Raw genomic sequence first — 22,515 nt, forward strand, 5'->3', positions numbered from 1 at the left:
CCTGGGGAGAGCGTGGGAAGGCTGGCGCCAGCAGATCTCCACCGACCTGGCTGAGAGCAGCGGGGACAGCCTGGGAGCTCCCCCTGGCAGCGCCCCCGCTGCGGCAGCCCTGTCCCCCACCAGCAGCCATGCCCACTCAGACGTTGCCTCGTATCGTCCCGGATGAAGAAGAGCCTCCACAGTCGGCTTTGCTCAGCCAGCCTCGCAGAGCAGGGATGCTCAGGGGCTTTGCGAGCAATTAAGGTCCTGGCCTGGGATGGAGGCACTGGATTGATGATCCCAATGCCCAGAAAGGGACAGTGGATGGGATGCCATCCATCACCCAGAAGCGGACACTTTATCACTGGAACATCTCTGCGCACCCAGCCCAGATGCAGATCCCTCCTTGGGATTCCTGCTCCAACCCTGTCCCTTCCCACTTTCACCATCGGTGAGAGAAGTACAGTCTCCTTCACGACTTCAAAGGACATTCAATCCACCTCTTCCCAGCTGAGTGTTCAATGGTTAACTGCTCTCCATGGTAGAAAAACCAAATTTATTTCTAGAACAAATTTGTCTGGTTTCAGCCTCCAGCTATTGAATGATTTTACGCTTTTTTTTTCTTTTTCTTTTCTTTTTCAGAATTAATGAGGTGCCTACAATCAGGCTTCTCCCCATGCAGGTACGTAGACACGGGGATCAAATCCCCTCCTAAACTCCTCTTGCATACACTAAATAGGCTGAGCTTTTTAATTCTTTTCACTGGAAGGCAGGTTTTCCAGACCTCCAATTATCCTGCACTTCCTCTCCGAGCACTTTCTAATTTCCCAACATCTCTCTAAACTGTAGGCCCCAAAGCAGAAAAGATGCTCAGCAGGGGCCTCCCCACTGCCCCCCAAAATGGTGAACAGCCCCCCCCAGAGCCCCAGTACCCAGAACTGCTCTGCTCATCCATCACTCCCTGAGCTGCAGCGCTGGAAGTCTGCATCCCAAAGCGCGCTGCTGCGACAGCTGCTAAGTCCTTTTCAGTGTAACTGCGTCCCCAGACGCTGTTCCCCGCCTTGTAGCTGTGACCTACATTTTTTTTTTCCCCAGCTGTGTGACCTTGCACGAGGATGTTTCCCAGAGCAGGTGTTTCAGGCAGAGCATCCCACTGACAGCACCAGCCCTGCTCCTTTCACCTCTTGGTTTGCATTTCCTTCCAAACCAAGCTCCGTGACAGTGCAGGTGATTTCTTCCCCAGCTACATCACCTACACCACCCAGCTCACCACACGTCCTCAGCTGGAGCAGGGCAGAAGGAGGAGGCAACAAGAGGCCAGGAGACTCGGGGGAAGGCTGGCAAAAGTCAATATTGCCACCAAAGGTCCCGAGACCACCGCAGCTCTGTAGAGACGGTGAACATCAGTTCATCATCATCAGACCCCCCATTGCACCCTGCCAGAAAGGCGACCGCTGCAGTTCCCCTGGGAAGTCTACCAGTGAAGCACGTTGTCAGAAATGCTACACTGATTTTTGCAGAATATTAATGTTTTCATCACAATATCCTCCAGGCAAGAGTGAAATGACTTGCAGAAGTCTTGGTATATCATGTCAGCACAGTCACTACTTATCAACCCAATTTGTCAGCTCATCAAAAAAATGATATCAGGTTTGTTTGACGAGAGCAATTTTCCATGTGGATTGGCATTAATTATCCTTTAATTCCTCCCTGATTGCCGCCTGTATCGTTATTGTAGTGGGGATCGGTGTCAAGCTGGAGGCAGAGCAGCCGGCTGCTACCCGGGCAGAGGCGTCGCAGGGATGCTCTATCATCACTCCCCGTGCCTCAGCCCAACCAGTGCCATGGGGGTAACGACCTCGCTGTCACTCTGAGGTGGCAAAGTGACTGATGCACAGAAAGTGTCACATCCTCCCCTACACAGCCCAGGGGCAGTTGCTAAGAGACAAGACCGGGATGGAGGGAGTGAAGAAGGATGGAGGAGAGGAAGGATATGCTTTGCTGGACCCCACTGAGGCCAGATCCTGCCCTGGGGGGCTGGGGGCTTGCAAAGGCTCCTGGCATCAACAGTGGTCCCACGCTTTGTGAAGCAACCCCTGGGCCACAAAACCACGTACACGGCTGAAGGGGGACAAGAGAAGCCCAGCCGAGAGGGGCAGGCTGTGGCAGCAGGGCTCATGCCATCAGCACAGAGGAGCGAGCCCTGGGGCCAGATGCAGTGACAGGCAGAGGGGCAGGCAGCCCTGGCAGCACATCAGCTGTGCCCCCAGCCCACCGCAGCCAGTGCCCGGCCCAGGCTAACCCTCCAGCTCATCATCCATGTGGCTTCACCTGTCCCCACCGTGCCGAGGCACCTCCTGCCCCAAGGAGCAGACCCAGACCACGGTGGGAACCTCATGCTACCCGGACAGAGTTAGGTTTGTACAACCACCTCCGCCAGGGATGGGGACCTGCCTGCCCCGCCACCCCCCTTCCTCAGGCGAGAGGCAGCTCTGGCCACAGCACAGGCTGGGGCAGCCTCCGGAGAAGCCAATATTTGCTTTCTCTGCAGTTAACCCCCGGGCTAAGGAATGCGGGGTCACCACCTGTGCGACTCCCTGGGGAGGCTGTTGTGTGCAGAGGGACATGGGGATGTCCCCTTTTAGCCGTGCTATTTATTTTCTCAATATTTGTAGAAGGAAACGAGTGCTGGGGGGGGGAACACGGGGCCAAGGAAGGGCCGGGAGGGCTGGCAGACAGAGCACTGGCTGAGGGTCAGAGGGTGAGGGAGGCCGGCCAGTGCTTCCCAACCACCCTGCAAAACCCACTGCCACCCTGCCCAGACCCTCCTCAGTCCCCACCTTCTGCCACAGCCCTCCTGGATCTGGAGTGCTGCCGTGGGTCTCCTCACCTGTGCCTTGCCTCATCGCCTGGCTTGGCCATATGCTTGGATGCAACTGGGCACACCAGAGCTGCCTTCTCAAAAAGCTGTTGCAGGGTGAGTGGGTTCATTCCTGCTGGGAACAGGGTTTTTCCAGCTTTCAATAGCAAAAGGTACCACTCAGTGGTTGCTCCCATTAAACCTGATGGGCTCTTTGGCAGCCCGCTCCCCTAAGAAGCTTAAATCCCCTGCAAAAGGATGAGCCATCCTACAGCACAGGTGATATTCCCAGCAGCCAGCTGGCTCACAGCTTACGTCCCGCTTCCGCTCTCACCCATCGATAAAACTCAAAAGCAATGACCCTGCCCATGACCCTGTGGTTCCTGCCAGCGACACCGCTCCCCTTCACGCCTGCATGCTTCATGGGGAGTGACATGCTTCCAAGGCAGGTACTGCCACTGGACAGGCTGCGAACACGCCAGCCCTGGCACCATGTAGCAGGTCTGGAGGAAAAATCTGGCCATTGGTGGAAGGCACAGCCCTTGGAGAGCTGGGGAGGGTTGTCACCTTGTCTCTAATCCCTACAGGTCTGGGAAATTCGGCTGGCAGGGCCATGCAGGAAATTTAGCTCCTGTCTCTAGGACTCAGTTTTCCATCTGTAAATAAGAAAAAATACACTGATGTCTGCAGCAGCAGGGACATCGTACGGAGCGAGTGCCCCGAGGTACCCTAGAGCCCAGAGGGAGGGCGTCAAAGACTAAATATTATCATTCCTCACATTGCAACCAAGACTGCTGAGTAGAAAGTGCCTCTCCAGTAGTGCTGCCACAGCGGGCTGTATTTGCAATGCCAGCTAACGACGGAGCTGAGACACCTCCAAAAGCTGGACTCGCATGCCATGGTTGTCCCCAGCCCTGTGTCTCCAGAGCCTGCAGCAGGGAGAGCTGAGCCTGCTGCACCCCATCCTCTGGGCCAGCCAGGGAAAATGTCTCCTGTGCTGCATCTGCCTGCTTGCCCTGGGCATGGCACGGAAGCAACCAGCACCCCAGGAGCCTCAGGGCACCCCAGTCCCATGGGCACACATTCAGGGCAGTCACCCTGCTGCAGGAGAGCCAGGCAGCCGCCCGCCTCAGCATCCCGGCTCCCAGCCCTCAGCTCCTTGCCAGCGGCCCCTGGCTGGGGTTGGGGTTGCGGGGGTGTTTCCCACTCCAGGATGCCCATCTGGAACCCATTAGGCACCTTTAATCCCCCTCATCCATTCTGGTGCTGTCTGAGCTCCCCCCCCACCAACACACACAAACGCTGCCATTCAAGCAGTTAATTTAAACAAATTCTGCCCAGCCGCCACGTTGAGAAGCGATGAAAAAGCCAAGCGAAGCAGCTCAAAGCCAAGGGGGGAGGAAGAAGGAAAAAAAAAAAAAAAAAAAAAAGAAAAGAAAAGAAAGAAAACCACTCGGCACGGCGGGGCTGATACCCAGAAAGACCAGCTGCATCCTCCCATCCCCGCCAGTCCCAGTCCTCCCCTCTCGCAGGCAATCAGATACCATGCAGGCTGTGTAATTGGATGGCAAAGGATAGAGAGAGACATCTTAAAGCTTGGGTCTAATCTCATTAACACCCGGCTGCGGGGATGCTGTGAAATCGTAGGATGCAGGAATGAGCAACACGCTGCGCCCATGGGGAAGAGAGCAAGCGAGCCGAAGCAGGGCGGCAATGCCGCGAGGTGGAAATGCCTCCGGTCGGAAAGCAAGAGCTAGAAACGCTGTCGAGTCCCAGGAATGCAGCCAGCCCCTCTGCTTGCATCCAGCCCCCCTGCTTGCACCTCGCTTGCTTGCTCCTGTTTACCCCATAAGCACAGACACACACCCCCCCCCCCCCCCCCGCTACACCGTCCCTATGATTAGTAATAGCGCCGGTGGTAATTGCCGGGCAGAAATAGCCTGGCTGTGCGATGGAGAGGAGCCGCAACGGAGCATCCCTGGGGTGAAACCTTGATGCCAGGTGCCTGCACCCCGACTCTACACCCTGTGCCACGTGTGCACCAGCACCGATTCGGCCTTTCCACCATGCTTACCGCGGACCGGCACGTACCCAGCAAAACACGCGGCCGCGCGTTTTGCTGGGTACGTGCCGGTCCGCGGCAAGCGGCATGTCCAAGCCCCCCTGGGCAAACCTCCCAAAAGTGTCCCGTAATGGGGTCGACCCCCAACCCATATCCCCAGGCCCCCGTTGCCGAGGTGACCCGCAAGCCCGCGGCGCATAGCGACGGGCCAATGGCAGCCCCTGGGAAAAAAGCATCCCAGCCCAGGGGTAAAGGCAGGGAGGGGGGTGGTGAAGCGCCCACCCACCTGTGGGGCTCGGAGCTGGACAAAAGCCCCTTTACGCACCATACTGGGGATGGAAAGGCGGGGTGGGGGATGCACGGCCAGGACTCCTGGGTCCCCTTCCCAGTTCTGCCATGGGAGGGGTCTGGGGATGGAGGACTTCCTAGCTCCAGGGTGAAAGGCACTTTTTGGGAGCTTTTCCTGTGCTTTCCACATTTAATACTCTGTCAGTGCAATGGGGCTCACACCTCTCACTCTTCCCCCATAGGATCCCAAAATTACCATTTCCCAAACACTCAAGAGGACGGTCAAGCTCTTCCCACCTGCACCTCCCAGAGAAACCTCTCTCCTCCAGCCCCAGGACCAGGACAAAGTCTGAGTGACTTTATTTCTCCGCCCCAAATGCCATCCCCCATCAGAGGAGTGGCAAGGACAAGACGGGGAGAAGGGGGGCAAGGAAATAATTTAAACCATCCCTGCCGTTTACTGCCTCCCGGTTTACAGAAAACAAGACAGCGAGATGTCTTTGGTCACTAACAGCTCCCTTGGGAGCAGTAAAAATTAATCCAGTTTCTCATGTCCTGAAGGGAAATACAGATGTAAATGGGGACCAAAGCCTCTGGGGGCAAAGCAGGGGTGCAAGAACCACAGAGGGGCTGGGGGAGGCAGCCAGTAAGACCCCTTAATCCATATGCTGCTTAGCTCTGGCAGGGCGGTGGGGGTCCCAACCACAGACGTCTGCGACTCGCTGGTTAAGTAAGGATAAGCCTGGGATGATAATTAATTTAACACAGATGAGAATCTGGGAAATGAATCCCCAAACCCACCCCCAACACGCTGCTGTCCGGGTTTCTTTGCGCACAGATGCCGATCGGCACGCATGGGAAGACAGGCTCTGCAAACCAGGATGCCCCCAGCCCATCCCTGAGGGTGGGGGACAGCTTCCTCTTGGCAATGCCTAGGAGCCCTGCCACACCAGGAAACCCTCTAGGCATGAGAAGGGGCATCTTCTCCACTCACACTCGCACACATTTGGTCTTAACAGCACTTCAGCACGGGGAAAATTACCCACCTACTGCAGTGGGTAAAGCACGCTGGTGCCCCAGGCAGCCTGCTTGGGCAAGAAGCCGGCACTGGCGCCTGCTGAGCTGAGCTGCTGGGGTCGGGGCTGCAGGCTGCGTGGTCCAGCACCGATGCTGACAGCACCACGGGCCCGCCAGGAGCAGCAGAGAAGGGATGTGGCACAGGCACCCTTGCAGGCAGCTGTCAGAAGCAGTTCTGGAAACTGCTGATGGGATGTTTTCATGGCAGTTCCAGCAGGAGAGAGGAGGGGGTCCAGCACCCACCCGCAGGAGAATCAACCAGCAAATGCAGGTTAATTACCTGGCTCTGCTCATTAATATGTCTGTGGGATACATGTGCAGGGATACCACATTATAACTTACCCTAAAATCACCACATAAGACTTTTTTCTTTTACATCCTGGAAGTCAAACTACCAAAGGTTAATTCTGCTCACAATTCTTTAGTATTACTTTGAACTTTTCTACTATCTGAGCTGTGAAAACAGGAGGAAGGAAATGCCTTTATTCTGCTCTCAAAATGATCGGACAAAGGGATCGGCTCCTTCGAGTGCTCTTTCAACTCTTTCAGGAGACCAAAGGCGACCAAGGAGTGAATGTGGCACAATGCAGGCCATGAGCTGCGAGGTGGAGAGGGAATAAATAATTCCCCTGTGTTTTAATAGCTGTGTAATTAGCACTGCTGCCCAGCATCAGGAAGACTTGATTTTCCATCACTTTTTCCCGTGAGTTGCAAATCCCCATTTGTCGGTGCAGGAGGGATTGCCAGGGAACTGGGCAGGGATGCTCCGCACGATGACACACAGAGGGGGACACTTTGCCAAAAGGGGCAGGAAGCTGCACCTCACTACAGACCCAGACCCCTTTGCTTTAGTAACATTACAAAAGCCAAATCCAAGCATGCACCCAAAGCAAGACTGAGGGTGTGCCCAGCGGAGCCAGTGGCTCAAGAAGGGAGCCCTGGGAGCAGGGCTCGACCCCAAGCATTGCCAGGGAAACCTTGGAAGCAGCTCAACGCCCAGAAAGCCGAAGCCGGCCACAGGTCAGGAGCACAACGGGGTGCACAGAGGGAGGGGGCAGATTATCTCCAGGCAGCCGGCTGGCAATGCCCGCTCCTGGCAGCCTCGGCTTGCCGGTGGGATAATGGCGCAGAACAGAGCCGGGGGCTGGGCACCCCTGGGCAGGGTCTGCACCATCACCCCAGTAGGAGGGGGCCCAGGCTGGTGGGAAGCAAAGGAGGAGGCTGCTCAGCAGCAGGCCGGGGCACGGCAGCATCGCTCACCCTGGCACTCCCGTGCCTCTGGAGACTGCGAGGCAGGTCCCAAAAAGCTTATGGAAGCACTTACACATAAAAAGGTCTTAAACAAGTGTTTAATTCGTGAGGCTTTGAGGCTTGGCTGTACTCAGGATCACCCAGGGAGTCTTTCTGGAGCCCCCAGAAAAAGCTGAGGTCTGTGGCGCGTTAACGACAGAGGGAGCAGAGGGAGAGCAAGCTGGCAGCAAGCAGCTCCCTGCACAAGGGTGCCGCTTCCCAGCGAGTACACCCAGCATAAAACCCCACAGATGTCCTCACTGTGCCCATAAGGATGCTGTCCCCCACGGGGACAGCAGCATGAGGGCATGCAAACCTGCCTCAGCTTGGCCCCACTGCAGCCCCCTGAACCACCCCCAAAAGGCTGGGAGTGCCAGCTCCAGCCCCTCGACGCCTGCCAGCCCGCCGAGGAGGGGGCTGGTCACCCGCCTGCCTGGCAGCATCTTTTCCTAGGTAACCTCCCCACCTATTAGTGGCACATTTGTTTCCCCGCGTTTCCTTAGAGCTGTCACGAGCCACACTGACTCTTTGTTCCCGGGGGCTGCGACGAGGCCTCCCTTCCCCCTCCCCGTCCCCCCGGCTGGTGGCGGGTTCTTGTAGTGTGCAGACCCCACAGTCCACCCCACTCAGCTACCAGGGTAAACACACTCCCCCTCATCCTGATTGGTATTCGGGGGGACACATCCCAGCCCAGCCCCCCCAGCCCTGCTCTGTCCCCGACAGAAGGGGCTTTGTCGGGGAGCGCGAGGGGGTATGGCACTTGGAGGGGACAACGGCCAAAACGTGGGCATGGTGACAGCAGGGACATCTGGCCCTCGCCCAGCAAGGGGAGGGGGATGCTGCTGGAGCAGGGAGCTGGGACAGAAATGGGGGTGCTGGGGAAGGGGAAGCAGGGAGGTTTGCTCTGGGGGGAGCTGCTCATTGCTCAGACCTCGTCACTTTGCTCTTGGATTGCAGACCTCTGCATAGGGACACCAGCACATATGCATCTGTGCAAAGAGCAAAGCAGCAAAGGGACACATGCCCGGGGAGCTGAAGCGAGCCTGCTCCAGCACAGAAAGATGAAAACTCAATGCCATGCCCACAGGCCCCTTCCCACGCAGTGGCTGCAGGCTCCCAGGCGCATGCCGAGCTCGCCGGCTGCAGAACGAGCACAAAACCTCGCTGGAGGTAGCAAGCCTCAGCCAAAGCCCCAAGAGGAGCAGCCGTGGGAGGACGGGGTGGGTATCTGGCACAGGAGAGCCGGCGCACAGCCAGAGCCAGCCCACTACCGCTGCAGGATTTCCAGGGAGTCAACACGCAGGCAGAAAATCCCTCGCAGATCGAAACCAGGGCTCAGGCAGGTGAGTCCCTCAGGCTGGGAGAGGAGCAGAGCTACAGCACCCACATCCCCCAGCAAGCATCCATCCCCTGCACCCACACCTCCCACCTGGCACCCACCCAGCCATCCGCTGCAGGGGCAAGGGACTGCTCCACAGCCACCAAGCATGCATTTTTGTCCTGACATTTCTCCATCTCTCCCTTTCCTTTCTGGGGGTTTTCCCGGTGCAGCACCAAGAGGAACGGTCACTGGTACAGTCTCGCAAGCAACACCTCCCACGCGCAGCCAGTCCCATCTGAGCGGGGCCTGTTTTGTTATTCCTTTCTCCGACAGCTCCTTTTTCACTTGTCACCCTGTTTTGCTACTACTCAGCTCACAGCTTCCTCCCGCGTGGTTGTGGCCCTCTCCCTTCTTGAAGGATGTCATTTGCATTTTCTCAAGTTATTTAGCAGCGCTCCATTTTTCTCTGTCTGCTTTTCTAAAGGCAATTAGAACTGGGTTTGGACAGATGCAGGGATGGTGCGAGAAACCTGCCCCAGAGCTCACCATAATGTAACCTCTCCTGCCCGGGCAGCACAGCCAGCTGTGATGCTCTCAAAACTCCCTCATCACCCAGATCTTTAAATACCCCTGGTCCAGGCGGGGTCTGGATCAGCCCCTGGTCTCCGTCTCAGCTCCCAGACAGAAATAAGTGTAGAGCATCGCTGCTCTGCAGGCTCCAGCTGCAGGAGGGGAGTCTCATAGGAGCCTGACAATCCCTCCAGCTCCTACAGCATCTCCTGAGTCCCCAGCTCTGTTTCAGAAAGCCACCGGTCCTGATTGAGATGTTAATGCTGTTTCCAGGGAGCCCCTGCCCTTACAGACAGGACAGCAGCACCACTGGTCCTTCCCCCTGGGCTCGGCTGCCAGCTTGGACTGGCACTGTCTCCTCCACCATTTTTGCTGGCACAGGTCTGAAGGGAACCGACGGGCCATGGCCCATGTCCTAAATCTTCCTCCTTCTGGAGACAGGACTTTTTTTCCCCCTACTCTCTGCTCATCCTCTCTTGGCTCCCACTCTGCTGAGCGTGGAGTGGCTGCTGTGGCTTTCGGCGAGGGAAACCTCTGGGCAACCGGTCCCGGGGGGGTTACATCCAGCCGGGATTGCTGTTCCCCTGAGGGAGCATCTCCCCAGAGCACCCACCACTCCTCTCTTCCCTTGTGCCAGCTCGGCTTTCCCTTGGAGAAAACCATTTATTTATAGCCATCCTGGCTGCCTTTAGCACATTTCGACAGCCCACGCCTTTGCCTCCCTGACGATGCGCCTGCAGCGTTTCTGTTCTCACCCTGCTGCTACGGCCATCCCAGCCTCCTCTCTCCTCCTCGCATCCCCCACCCAGCACCCCCAAAGGGGCTTAAAAATGGCTTCAGGAGGAGGTTTTTAAGGGAAGGTGACGAGAGAAGGGAGACACGGCTACAAAACTCCTCTCCCATCCTTCCTACATCCCTCCCAAGGGAGCAGAGAGAAACCCAAGGGCTTGCATCCCCCCTCCCAAGGGTAAAAACAACTCCTGCCAGCTTGGGAGAGATGCTGAAGCCAGCACCCTCCTGGCTCCTGGCATGCTGCAGGGCTGCATTGGGACCCTGGTGCTGAGCCGAGATGTGCATGACTGCAGGGCACTGAGGACCAGCGCTGGGCAGTGCAATAGCAGAGGTCACCTTCTTGCCTGGGTAATCCTTGATGGAAAGAAAGATTAATTTATTTTTTTTTTATCAGCTCTCCACTTCGCAGGAGATGTGCTCTTCCCCAGCAAGCTGCCGAGGGACACTGGGCCCCCCCCCAAGCTCACGCCGCTTTGTTCTTCCGTCCAGTGCTGACAGTTTAATTAAACCCAGTTTGAGATGGGGTCGCCAGGGTCAGGCGCTCTCCCGCGAAACCTCAGATCAGCACCATTTCCAGCCACTGGGACTGCTTAATGAGTTATCCGCTCGTTGCAGTGGATATAAATAAGGGAGGTCATGCTGAGAGTCCTCCTGCCTCCCAGCCCCGCTGCCGAGGTGCTGGCACAGCCCTCCCCACCCCACCATCTCCGGGCTCCGGGCAGGCGTCAGCTCAATATTCCCAGATACCAAGGGGAAAACATTCCTCTCCAGGCGTCTCACCTCCCCCATGCCCTCATTTGAGGTTTGCTTTCCGCTGGCCCTTTCCTGCCATTCCCCAGTTTATTTAAGCCCTGACGGATCAGGTTTAACTCCAACCCTTTCCATTATCCTGATGCACAAATGCTCTTTATAGCTGAGAGCCGAGTAACTAATTGCAGCTTGAGCCAGGCTGGGAGCAAAGCACCACCAACGTGGATGAGGCTTTGACGCTCAGACCCAGGAAGCGAACAAACAGCTCTCCATCACAACCTGAGCCCAAGGTCCTCCTCTCTGTGCCTGTGACATATTTCCAGGAGGCTCAAGGTATAGCGGAAAACTGTTCTATGGGTATCACATACCCCACATTCAACAGACTTGCCTTAACCTGCTGCTGCGTTACTGACATGTTCCTGAAGACTCATCAAAAGTAAGGCTAGAAGAGGCTGGAGCATGCACGGCAGCACCCAAGTACCCATCTAAGCAATCCCCACTGGTTCCTGCATCCACCTGGCTTTCTGCTTCAGCTGCCAGACCTGGCAGCCTCATTTCCCAGCTAAACAGATCTCAGCCCAACTCGTTCAGCCAGTTTCTGCTAATTCAAGACCTCCCAGCACCAAGGTGTGAGGACATGAGGACCTAGCAGGTACGCAGGGAGCTCACGCCGTGGGTGGCCGCAGTGGGCAGGGTAAGGGGAAGCCTGCACAGGCACTGCTTGCTGGAAACGGTCTGGAGACCAGGATCTGCAAGAGCACAGTGCTGGTAAGAGCCCTCTCTTCCCATCCCAGCCTGACCAGCACAGGTCCCAGCCAGCCTCCAGGGCAGGGAGGGGGCACCAAGCCTCGGGGCCACCCCAGATCCATTTCAGCAGTTAAATAAGCAGAAAGCCTGGTGGAGAGGCTCCGATTTCAGTTCAAGGCAAGCTGATTTCAATTTAGCTTAAACCTGCTCCCTACTGACTCATATCCCTGTAGCCTGAGCCAGGTTCACGGCAATTTAAGAGCGTCCTTATGACCTCCTGCACTGGTCAGACTAGCACCGGTCCCGATTCCACCTCCTGCTAAATCAGTGTGACAGTGTGACTAGACAAGCTCTGCCCTGGGCACTCCTTGCTCTGCTGTCCCCCCACAAACCGTCCTTGAGCACCTCAGCAATGGGCAGCTTCAAGGAGAGGGAGCAAGCAGGTCCTCCAGTGTGCAGGGCTTTGCTGCCCAAACACAGCACCCAGGGCTGTGCTGGGGCAGTGGCTCCTGATGTGCTCCCCGGGCAGACCCCAGCACTGCATCCCTGCCCCCACTAACGCAGGCAGCATGTGGGTAACATGCTGCAGAGGATGGCAGGCAGCGCAGCACGTCCCCAGTCCCATAGCTCGTCGCAGCAACCCTCTGCTCTGAGCATGTGCCTATAGCTGAGGGGCTGCAAAAATCTGAGCCCACTCGCACAGCTCCCAGACTGCACAAGAAAAGCTCCGGGTGCTGGTGTCCAGGCAGTGGTTGTCACGGCAGAGATGGTCCAAAACCAGCTTCAAGGCAGGGCGGGAGGGAATAGGTTCCAAACAGCCACCACATCGCAGGCAGCGAAGGTAAAGCAACAGGCAGAGGCTGAAATGCACCTGCGCACGGGGTGACCGCAAGGAGCACCTTGCACACCCCTCCTCACCCATGGCAGTATGTACAGCCCTGTGCACACCGTGGCACAGCCCATGACCCCACTGCACAGCCCGCCTGGGAGGCTACCCTCCCGCATCTCCCCCATGAATTGCTGGGGTTTGCTTTTTGAAAGAGCCTGGTATTAAAATCTAGAGAAGATTAAAAGGGATACATTGATGTTTGTAAAATAACTCTCTAGACCATGTTTTTGTTATGCGATGGGCGGCTGGAGGAGGATGGGCCCTTGCTGGCGCCATGATACGGCACAGCTGAGCTCAACAAATGCCACTTGATAATTAATTGAACGCCTGTGCTATCAGCTGCCATTACCTAGGCCCATCTTTGGCGCCAGTCCACCATTTCACACATCCCACACTGGCAACCCACATGGCGTTTTAACCCTTCATTACACCGCCTCCGGCTGGACGCTGGGACTGACTCCCTGGCACTGTCGGAAGAAACCAGCATTGCCACTGAGCAAAATGGCTCAGCCACAGTCTGCCTGCACGGGCAGGGCTGCCTGGCCCTGGACATGGCCATTCTTGCCCTGGCAACGTCTCAGCCCGTTCAGTTACTTCATCCACTCCTACCCTGCCTGGCAGGGCCTGGCATCCTTATTCCACAGCTGAGAAATGGAGCTACAAGATGCAGTAAGCAGAGAGCTCATGTCCTGGTGGCAACTGCCCTGCTTCTATGCACTGCAAATCAGCCACAGCGTGTAAGCATCTCCTCTGAGTGATGCAGAGCACCGAGCCCCAGTTTGGCATGCACCCTCTCCTCCTCACAGCCCCCTTCCCAATGTACATGGTGCCTGACATATCTGAGAGCTGGTAAATGCTTTGTTAAGGGGATTTCCTGCAGCTTGAACAATGCTGGCACTGCCGACAGCACTGTTGCCGAACAAAGCAGCTCCAGGCAAGGGAAAGCCAACATGGAAAACAATATTTATCAAAATCCCAGCACTCCTCTCCAGGCAGCCTGCTGTTGCATGGAGTGAGGAGCAGAGGGGTCTGCAGAGCTGGGGCTTGGATACCAAGAGACAGTCCCTGAGGGTGTTTCTGCAGGTGTAGAGGGACAGGCAGGGATGTCGTGGAGAGGGGGCAGCAGGCATGAGGGGCTGGATCTGCCCCAGGCAGGGCTTCAACTTTTTCCCCAGGCTGCCCCGGACACTAGCAGAAAGGTAGCTCTTAAGCAGGGCCGTGGGGCTCTCTGTGCCCTGAGGAGGTCTCTGGGCAGAATGCCACCTCCCTTGGGGACATCCTCTTTCACCCTCCCTTCATAACCTGCTCCAGGGCATAAGGGCAGCCCGCTCCAGAGCCTGTGATCCACACCCAGAGAGGAGGCTGCGAGGCTCACAGCACCTCTGTAACTGGCACTGGGCAGGCACAGGCCAGCTCGGCGACGCCAGCCCCAGCCCAAACTGCCAGCACCTCCTGCACGCTCGGGTGGCTCAGAAACAGGCTGCATTCCCCTGCCACACACTGGGACAAGACACCAGTAACCGCCAGCACAACCTCCCAGAAGCAGCATCCTCCCAGGACGTCAGTGCCCCTCCAAACCCCACAGCAGCCCCGCCAGCACAGAGGGTACTTACAGCCGTGACAGTGCCTGGTTGTTCTGGAAGAGGAGCTCGGGCAGGGTGTGCAGCTGGTTGCGGTTCAGCCGTCTGCAGGGAAGAAGGAAAGGGTCAAGGTTTCAGGTGGCAAAGCAATCGCCCCACTTGCAACCCAGCCGGCAGCTCGGGGCACGGCTGAGACACTTTGGCTCACTCAGAGCAGAGCATCCCACCTGGTAAGGACACTCCTGTCCCACTCACGGAACTTCCAGGCAGGGGCAACCAACGGGGCATTAATAGACTTACAATATTGTAATTACATGCAGACAGGACTCCAAGCTGTTAACTGCTGATCGCTGCTTAACTGCACTGTTAACCTGCTGCTCGCTCAGCCCCTCATATTTGCTTGAGCAGCTCAGGATTTTTAAACTGCTGAGCTATTTTACTGAGTACTGGACTGGAACTTACGGCTCCCTCACTAACACACAGGACACAGCCGATAACAGTGAGAGTGATTTGTGTTTAACCTGCCTCTCACCTCAAAAGCATCAGAAAGGACTTCAAGATCTATAGAAACAGAAAGAGGTTTGCTTCCCACACTGTAAAATACCGCCGCCGCGCAGCAGAGAAGCTGTTTGAAGTCAGGCAGCACTGATACATTATGGTTTAAGGCAAAAAGGAAAGGATGCTCTCTGCAACTAAACCCGGCAGCCCCTCGCTGACCCGCCTCTGCGCCTGGGCACTCACAGCCGCTCCAGCTCCTTCATGTCATCGAACGCCCCACGCTCCACCGTGCTGATCTGGTTTTCCATCAGCTGCCTGTGGAGAGAAGGGGTCAGCTTTCAGAAAGGTGGTCCCCAGCGTCCCTGTCTCACTGGCAGTGACCCCAGTGTTCCTTCAGACGCAGGGCCACCATCCCCTCAGCACAACCCATCCTCTTTCTCCCCACTCCCTCCCAGATGGAAGCCCACCATGCTCAGCCCAACACTGATGCCCTCCAGCCCCAGCGGCAGGTGCCCAGCAAAGGGCTCAGCAGCATCTCTACCAGCCCCAGGAGGGGCCGCAAGCTGAGCACAGCATCCCCCCAAGGTCGGGGCAGCCAGCCCCTCGCTGGGAACTCACAGGACACGGAGCTGCTTCAGCCCAGCGAAGTCATTCTTGTTGATCCGCGTGATGTTGTTGCCATTGAGCTCCCTGCAGAGAGAAGAGGCAGAGATCAGCAAGGAAGCACTCAGAAGGTGGCCAGGCATTGGAGGTCCCCAGTAGCTTCCCAAAAAGGGCAGACAGGGCCCAAAGGACAGCAGTAGCTCCTGCATTTTTGTCCCTCACTGGGAATGGCAGGGCTGGCTCCAGAGAGGACCCTCATCCTCAAAGGCCAGCAGCGCTGGGCACACAAAAGTCTGGCTGGCCAGGAGTGCGTAAGCTGGCATCTTTCGTCGACCATAAAGCACCAAGGGGCTGCGGCTGCCCAGCTTCCCCATACCCCTATCCCCATGCTGGATGACCACCTTGGGACAGAAGCCCCAGAGCCCTCAGCAATGCAATAAGCAGCCTAACGATGCCAGCAGCTGCCTGGCTGGATGCACATCACCCCACTGTGGCAACGCAGCAATCATCTGGTAGGGTCATCCCAAACACACAGAGTGGCTTAGAGAGAGCAGGGGTAATAAGAAAGCAAACAGCTGTTCCCAAGAAAAGCAGGATTCCTCCAAACACCCAGCTGCAGGTCACCCACACATATCACGACTGGTTCAGTGCGCAGCCATCTCACACCTTCTGCCTGGAGAATAAGTCACACTTCAAGTTTCACCTGCCAAGAGACACTTGCACAGGACAAGCTGCTTCTCCTGGCATCGCTCTCTCATGCAGAAGCCCTGGGTGAGCACAGGGACAGGCACTCCATCCAGAAGGGAAATGCTGTCCTAGCTTGCTTGCCCTGCTGGTGGAAATAAGGGGAGAGGACAGCTCGTGGGGTGCCTACACCCACCCCACGGCTGCTGTTGCTCCAGGCTCGGCTCAGCACCAGGGCAAGGTGTGCCCCACTGCTGGACACACATGTGGCAGGGGCTCTGCTCCCAGCCTGCCGGCTACATTTCCCTGGGTCTCCCCCGCCAAGCTCCCCAGCATGCCCCTGCTAGGATTACCCTGCTTTAAAATATACTGAGCGGAGAGCTGCAGAGACTTGCACCTCGCAGTCCCAGCTTTGCAGTGCTTTTCTGCATTATGGGCTGTGAGCCCTCTAGGGAGAAGGGGACCGTCAGCCCTGGGGCCCACAGCCTGCAGAGCTGGGGGTCCCTGTGCAGCACCCCACGGCAGGAGAGAGCCTCCCCCCTCAGGAGCGCACAGCACGGCAGTGTTTGCTCCTTGCCAGGAGGCAGGTCTGCCATAGGCATGCCCTGGTGTCAGAGGATGCCCATGGGGATGGAGGATGCCCACGAGAACGCACAGCTCGGGGAGGGCTCCCACGGCGGAGACCCACTGCCTGCACCGAATACGGACACAGAAGTAAAGAGGGAACAACTGAACTACAGGAGGGGGAGGCAGCCAAGGGAAGGACGAGCTGCTGGAGCCAGGGCACGGGAGAGGCAGGAGGGTGCCACCCCATAGCAGGCTGCGGTGCCGGGGCAGGACCCCAGCAGGACTCAGGGCTCTATAACCCCCCCCAGCGCCGGCAGCAGGACCGAGGAGGAGGAACAACCCATGCCACACGAGGGGCTGAATACAGAGTCCAGCATTCCCACCCAGAGCCAAAGTCTCCCTCCACCGGGCTCTGCGGCCAGGCGAGCGGCCGAGGTCAGCGACGGGCTGGCCTGGGAGCCGCCGAGCAGCGTGTACGGCCACCGGGTACAGCCAGCACAGCCGCACACCCCGGGGTGCTGCCATTGTCCCGCTGAAACGGCTGATAATGGCTAATGAGTTCCAGCTCGCCATTATAGCCTCGTAATTACACCGCTATTCAGCGCCCGAGATTGCCGGGCTCCTGCCATTATCCAGCCGTGTGTGCCTGTGTTGGGGAGGAGGTGGGGAGAGCACGTTACTAGGACACAGATGAATGCGAGTGGGGAATGAATAGAGGTTCCCCAGCCCCGGCGATTAAACTGAAACCCACACTCGGGCTCTGTAGCCCCACGGCTCGCCCGGCTCCCCAGACGGCCAGCACACAGCGTGCACATCTGGCTCCCGGGGACAGGGCTCCAACCCGCAAAGTTGGACCTTGCAGGGCTCAGTCCTGCTCCTCTCCTGGGAAGCAAAACGCACAGGCAGGCTGTAAGTCCCAGGCACTGGGGTGGGTCATGTGTTTTAGGGACATCTGTCACTGCAGAAGGGGTGGCTTGGTACATGCAGATGTGTGCCCACCTCCTAATGGACCACAGCCTTGGGGTCAGCTAAGGGCACCATTACCTCCAGCTTGAGGAGTGGTTTTCTCCAAATGTCCTAAAGGGTCCTCACCAAAGCAGATTGCCTGGAAGCTCCCCAGGGCTGTGCTGGAGGCCAAGCTGGAGGTAATGGTGCCCATCCCAGCTCCTGGCGAGGGAGGGTCGTCGGCAGGAGTCAGGACTCCCATGTCACCTTCTTTTAAACATACCTAACATTACTCTGGCTGCAATGTGTAAGTGGAAGTTAGGAAATCTCCAGTACTGCGGACAGGCAGAGCAGAGAGACTTGATTTTAAAACTGCTCCATCTGAAAGCCAAGACTTACACCTCAGCCTGCAAAACCTAAGGCAGGCTTGGACACCTCTGGGATCCTCAGAGCACTGGCACCCCAGAGCCTTAGCCAGAGGCAGAGCACAGGCAAAGCAGTGTGGAGACATGCAGAAACACCAAAGAGCCGTGGACTGGACAGAGCCAGTCCCTCCACATGCCAAAACCAGGCTCTGCCCTCTCTCCCAGGCACCTTCTGGGATAGAGCAACCTGAAACCAAAGACTTTTCAGCACAAGGAGGCACAGACAGGATGCACTGCCTTGGGGCAGTGCCCAGGGACGGGCCACCCTGGGGGGGCAAATGTGCTGTCCACCCAGCCGACCCCAGCCGCCGGTCCCTGCATGCTCGCTGAGCATCCTCGGGATGCTCCAGCACTGGGGTTGGTGGCCATCCCCAAGCAGGGCAGCGTCCCAGGGCCCCTTTACAGCCCCGCTTCCTCGGGGACTGGCCCTGTGTGCTCCCTGACAACTGCTCTCAGCATCCCCCCTTGCCTTTGTTCGGGTAAATGATGGCCTTTGCAACCAAGATGGGAATGAACAGCAGGTAAAGCTTATTTGTAAGGATGCCGAGGCAACACTGCTATTTAACTTCGTGGCATTTTTTTCCCCTCTAAATCCCCTTCAGTTCCTCATGGAGATAAATTACAGTCTGCTGTGCCCAGAAAGCCGGATCCCTGCTGCTCAGCTGCTCACCCGCTGCCTCCGTGCCCTTTCCTAGTGAAGCGAAACACCCTGCCCTGCCCCACGCAGCAGAGCTTCAATAAGGACTGATGTGTCTGCGGAGCTGCCTGGCTCATTGGTTGCATTTCTGGGCTGCGATTTGAAAGCAGAGATGCAGGGTGCACTCTGTCCCCATTAAGCCATAGGGTTTAATGCCAGAAAACATCCTCACATTCATCCAAGCTGCCCTCCTCTGCTCCCCAGCACCCCAAATCTCACACTGCCACTGCAGGAAATTTTCATTTGCAACCTTCAAGTTTCAGGAACCCCCCCTCCCATTTCTCCCTGGGAAGAGGCAAGTCATTAAAACAAGCAGTCCCTTTGCTACATTGCTTGTGGATCATCCCACTCCCAGATGGGATGTCTGTGCTGCAGCAGGGTTCGTTAGACTGGATTTGCATAGTCTGGGTTTATATTTGGTTTCTAGCTTTGGATGGCTTATTTCATTCCTGTGGGGTCTGATGTGTCTTTTCCCTTCGCAGGGTCTGGAGCTATGCTAACTCAGTAACAACATCAGACAGCACAAATGCTGAGAGGTAATTTATTAAATACAGCCAACATGAGTGATATTTCCCTGGGCACTGATTTATCAGGAGCGGGAAGGGGAAGGAGCAGACAGCACAATCCCACTACTCGTACTCCGTTGTAAAGCATCAGCTATTCAGCACACACGTGACTCCTATCCTTGTGCTCAGCTCAGGTCCGCTCTCCCACCGAGGCAGAAATCCTAACTGCTCTGCTCACCGGACTCCCGCTTTTAAGAAGGCAGATGGAAAGTCTGTGAGACAAAACCCTGCATTTGCATCCACAAGCGGAGAAACGTGTCCCGGCCCTATCAGCACCAGCACAGAGAGGGTACCACAGCACCCGGGCAGTGACTGCAGGGGCTGGCAGAGAAGGGGTCTGTGCCAGCAACGCCTGCAGCCTGCCGTGCCCCTGCGGTCCTCGCTCTGAGGGCTGCCACTGCCCCAGTGCCTGGCAAGACCAGCAGTTGCATCATTTGTGTGATGCATCTCTCCCTCCATGGCCCCCATCACCCTGCTCTTCCTGCCCTTGGCTCAGAGCACCAGCCCCCAGGGGCACAGCTCCCCTCCCAGCGACTCCATAGCCCTCATCCTAGAGCCCCGACCCCAGCTGGAGCCGGCAGTGCCAGATAATAATCAGGGAAGCGGAGAAATAAAGGCTGCAAGGTCACGCACCCCACAGCAGTATCTCTGCAGCCCTCCATCAATCCTGACACATGCATGCATGGCTCCTCAGGGACGGTGACTGACACTCCCCCGTGCCCTGTTCCTGCATGTCACTGCTCCTGGTCCTCCTGACCATTTCCAAAACTGTGACCTGAACCACTCCTGTTGCAGATGAACCCCATCCCTGCCTGCCCCGGCCACTACAGTGCAGAGATCAGGCTGCTCCCTTGCCCATGCAGGTCCCCTCTCCCAGCCCCCTTCCCCCCAACCAGCCCCCAGCCCCAGGGGCCTCTCTGCCTTGTAGGGGCAGGACCCATTCTGCTCGTGCTCCCACCCCACCTCTGTGCTGTTGGCGATCCCCTCCCACCAAACACCTTCCTCAAGTCCCCGGGCAACAGCGTCCTTTTTGTCAGCCCATTCCTCCTGTTCGCCAAGCCCATTTTGAAATCTCAGCCTGTCCTCCAGCCCTCTTGCATCTCTCCCAGCCTGGTGGCATCTGCAAATGTCATAAGCAGCTCACGTCCCATCACGCAGACTGCTAATGGAAACACGGACGAGGCTCAGACCCCGGACTGACCCCTATGCTGAGCACTGGGGGACAGAGCAGCTGCAACCCTTCATCCTACACTTTTATGGCATTTTTCAAGTCTTCTCAAGATTTCACCCGGCTGCTTGAATGTAATCGAGTCACAGCACAGCCTCGCTGAGCTGCCCAAGCAGCAAAAGGCAGAGCAGAGCCCTTCCCAGTCCCACGAGAGCTGGTCCCCTCCAGTGCCAGCACAGAGGGATGCTCACTGCATCCGCCAGCTCCCTACAGCCCATGGGTCCATCAAAGTCCCTTTAAGGGTGCCATACACCCCACGTCAAACACCTTGCCAGCACGCCCCCCTACCAGATGCCTGCAGGGTGATGTACCCAAAGAGGAGAGCTCCAAGAGCAGCTAGGTGCTATTTGGGCTCATCTCGGAATAACTGCCCTTAGCTGAAGGGGAACCCAGCCCCAAGCACAGCATTGGCCCCCAGAACACGGGAGGCTCTGTAAGCTTTTACGAGGTACTAAAGCAGGTTAGCATCACAATAAATTTTTAAGTGTTACAAACAGCATCGATCGTGCTAGTAACGGTGAGGATCCAGAAGGCTTTCTGCTCTTCCTAACTTCTCTCTGGGGTTTTCATGCCACAGCCATTAGCCACTCGCAGTCAGGGAATGCTTTACACTCACGCAGCATCATGGTGTGTCACCTTTAGGTTAAAAATAAATAAATAATCTCCCTCAAACTCTGGTGTGAAAGAGAAAAGGCAGCAGATCGTTCCTGTGTCACAAATGGGGAAACTGAGGCTCAGCCAAGAGAACAAATGTGCAGGGATACCCCCAAAATTTGGCTTGCTGTGCTGCGCTGAGTAGCGTGGCAAGGAGTACCGCTGCTCCCATGGCTCCTCTGCTTCCCAGGGCAGGGGAGGCAGCCCAGCCCTCAGGCTTCATCCTGCCACTCAGCAGATGGAGGTCCAATCCACCCTCTGTCTTCCTCAGCAAAACCCCTTTGCTTATCCCTCCTGGAGCAGCTCACAGTGGGGATAGGAAGACAAGTGTACCTGAACTGCTCGGTTACAGATGCCTGCTCAACCCCAGGCCAGCTGGGTCTCCTGGAACAACCCATTTTGGAGCTGGGGCCTCCTCCTACCAAGCAATATCCAGGGCCAGGAGCTTGCATCTCTCCCACTCTTGGTGCTCAGGGCTGCTCCTTGGCTACATCGCTTGAAAAATTAATCTTCCCTTTTTTCTGATCTTCCTCCTCCTAGCAGCCTCTCTCCCCCATAGGACACTTGGCTCTGCTATTTTGAGCAGCAAGTGCATCCAAAATGCATGTCAGGAAAGCAGATACTCAGCACAGCTTCAGAGCCTGTATGTGGCAGTGAGGCCTGAGATGGTCCTGGAGGGGACAGCCTGTGACCGACCCTGTACCAACACCACGGAGAGGTTCTCTCCATCCCACCTCATTCCCTTCCCGCTTCCAGCAGCACCGTGGCCCTAATGACCAGACTGCAAACCATCCCCTCTCGCAGCCCACACTGCTAATTGCAGTCTGGTGCCATACAGCAGGAAAACCTCTGCTCGCCGCTCCCGCCACTGCAGCCGTCCCTGGCTGTCCCCTGAGTGGGGATAGGGGCCAGGTGTCAGAGCTGGCCTTGGAGCTGCTCATGCTGGGAGCCTGCTGGGGAGCAGTGATCTGGGTCTGACATCCCCCGGGACGGGGCTATTTGCTAACGCACAACTGGTTTTTATTGCCTTTCAGCAAAACATGCACAGAAACATCTCCTTGCCTTTCAGGTTTTATGAAAGGTTATTTCGGTAGCAATAAAGATAAAGAGGATGCATCTACGGCACTAAGTACCTCTGGAGCGGGCAGGGAACCATGAAGGACTCGGATGCGAGACAAAGACAGGCTCCTTGGTTGCCCACCTCACCCTCCTGTGCACGCACACATGCACACGTCCTGCTCCAGCGCTCACCTCGCCTGCCCATGCCAGCTCCCCAGGAAGCAAACTGGAGCAGGGATGCAGGAAAAGCCCCTCTCAATGCACACTCATGGGCTCATACACCTTTCCCCCAAGAGGACACCCTTTCCGTGCGAATACCACCTTGGTGGCACCCCGAGCTCCCTCTGTTCCCCCGAGCTGCAGGCTCTGCTCCCTCATGGGGGT

General features: G+C 56.9%; 1 protein-coding gene across 2 annotated transcripts in view; it reads right to left on the reverse strand.

The window, feature by feature from the left end:
* The window catches only part of SLIT1 (slit guidance ligand 1), a 61,061-nt gene that overhangs the window by 33,354 nt on the left and 5,192 nt on the right, over window positions 1-22,515 (reverse strand). For both annotated transcript variants that reach the window (XM_086467250.1, XM_086467248.1), the window contains exons 2-4: window positions 15,322-15,393; window positions 14,947-15,018; window positions 14,239-14,310 (exon numbers count right to left, since the gene is read on the reverse strand). In XM_086467250.1, coding sequence (XP_086323376.1) covers window positions 14,239-14,310; window positions 14,947-15,018; window positions 15,322-15,393 — 216 coding nt within the window. The remainder of the gene's footprint in view (window positions 1-14,238; window positions 14,311-14,946; window positions 15,019-15,321; window positions 15,394-22,515) is intronic.

The sequence above is a fragment of the Leptosomus discolor genome, chromosome 6 (genome assembly GCF_034619465.1).
Source record: "Leptosomus discolor isolate bLepDis1 chromosome 6, bLepDis1.hap2, whole genome shotgun sequence".
Taxonomy (NCBI): Eukaryota; Metazoa; Chordata; class Aves; order Leptosomiformes; family Leptosomidae; genus Leptosomus; species Leptosomus discolor.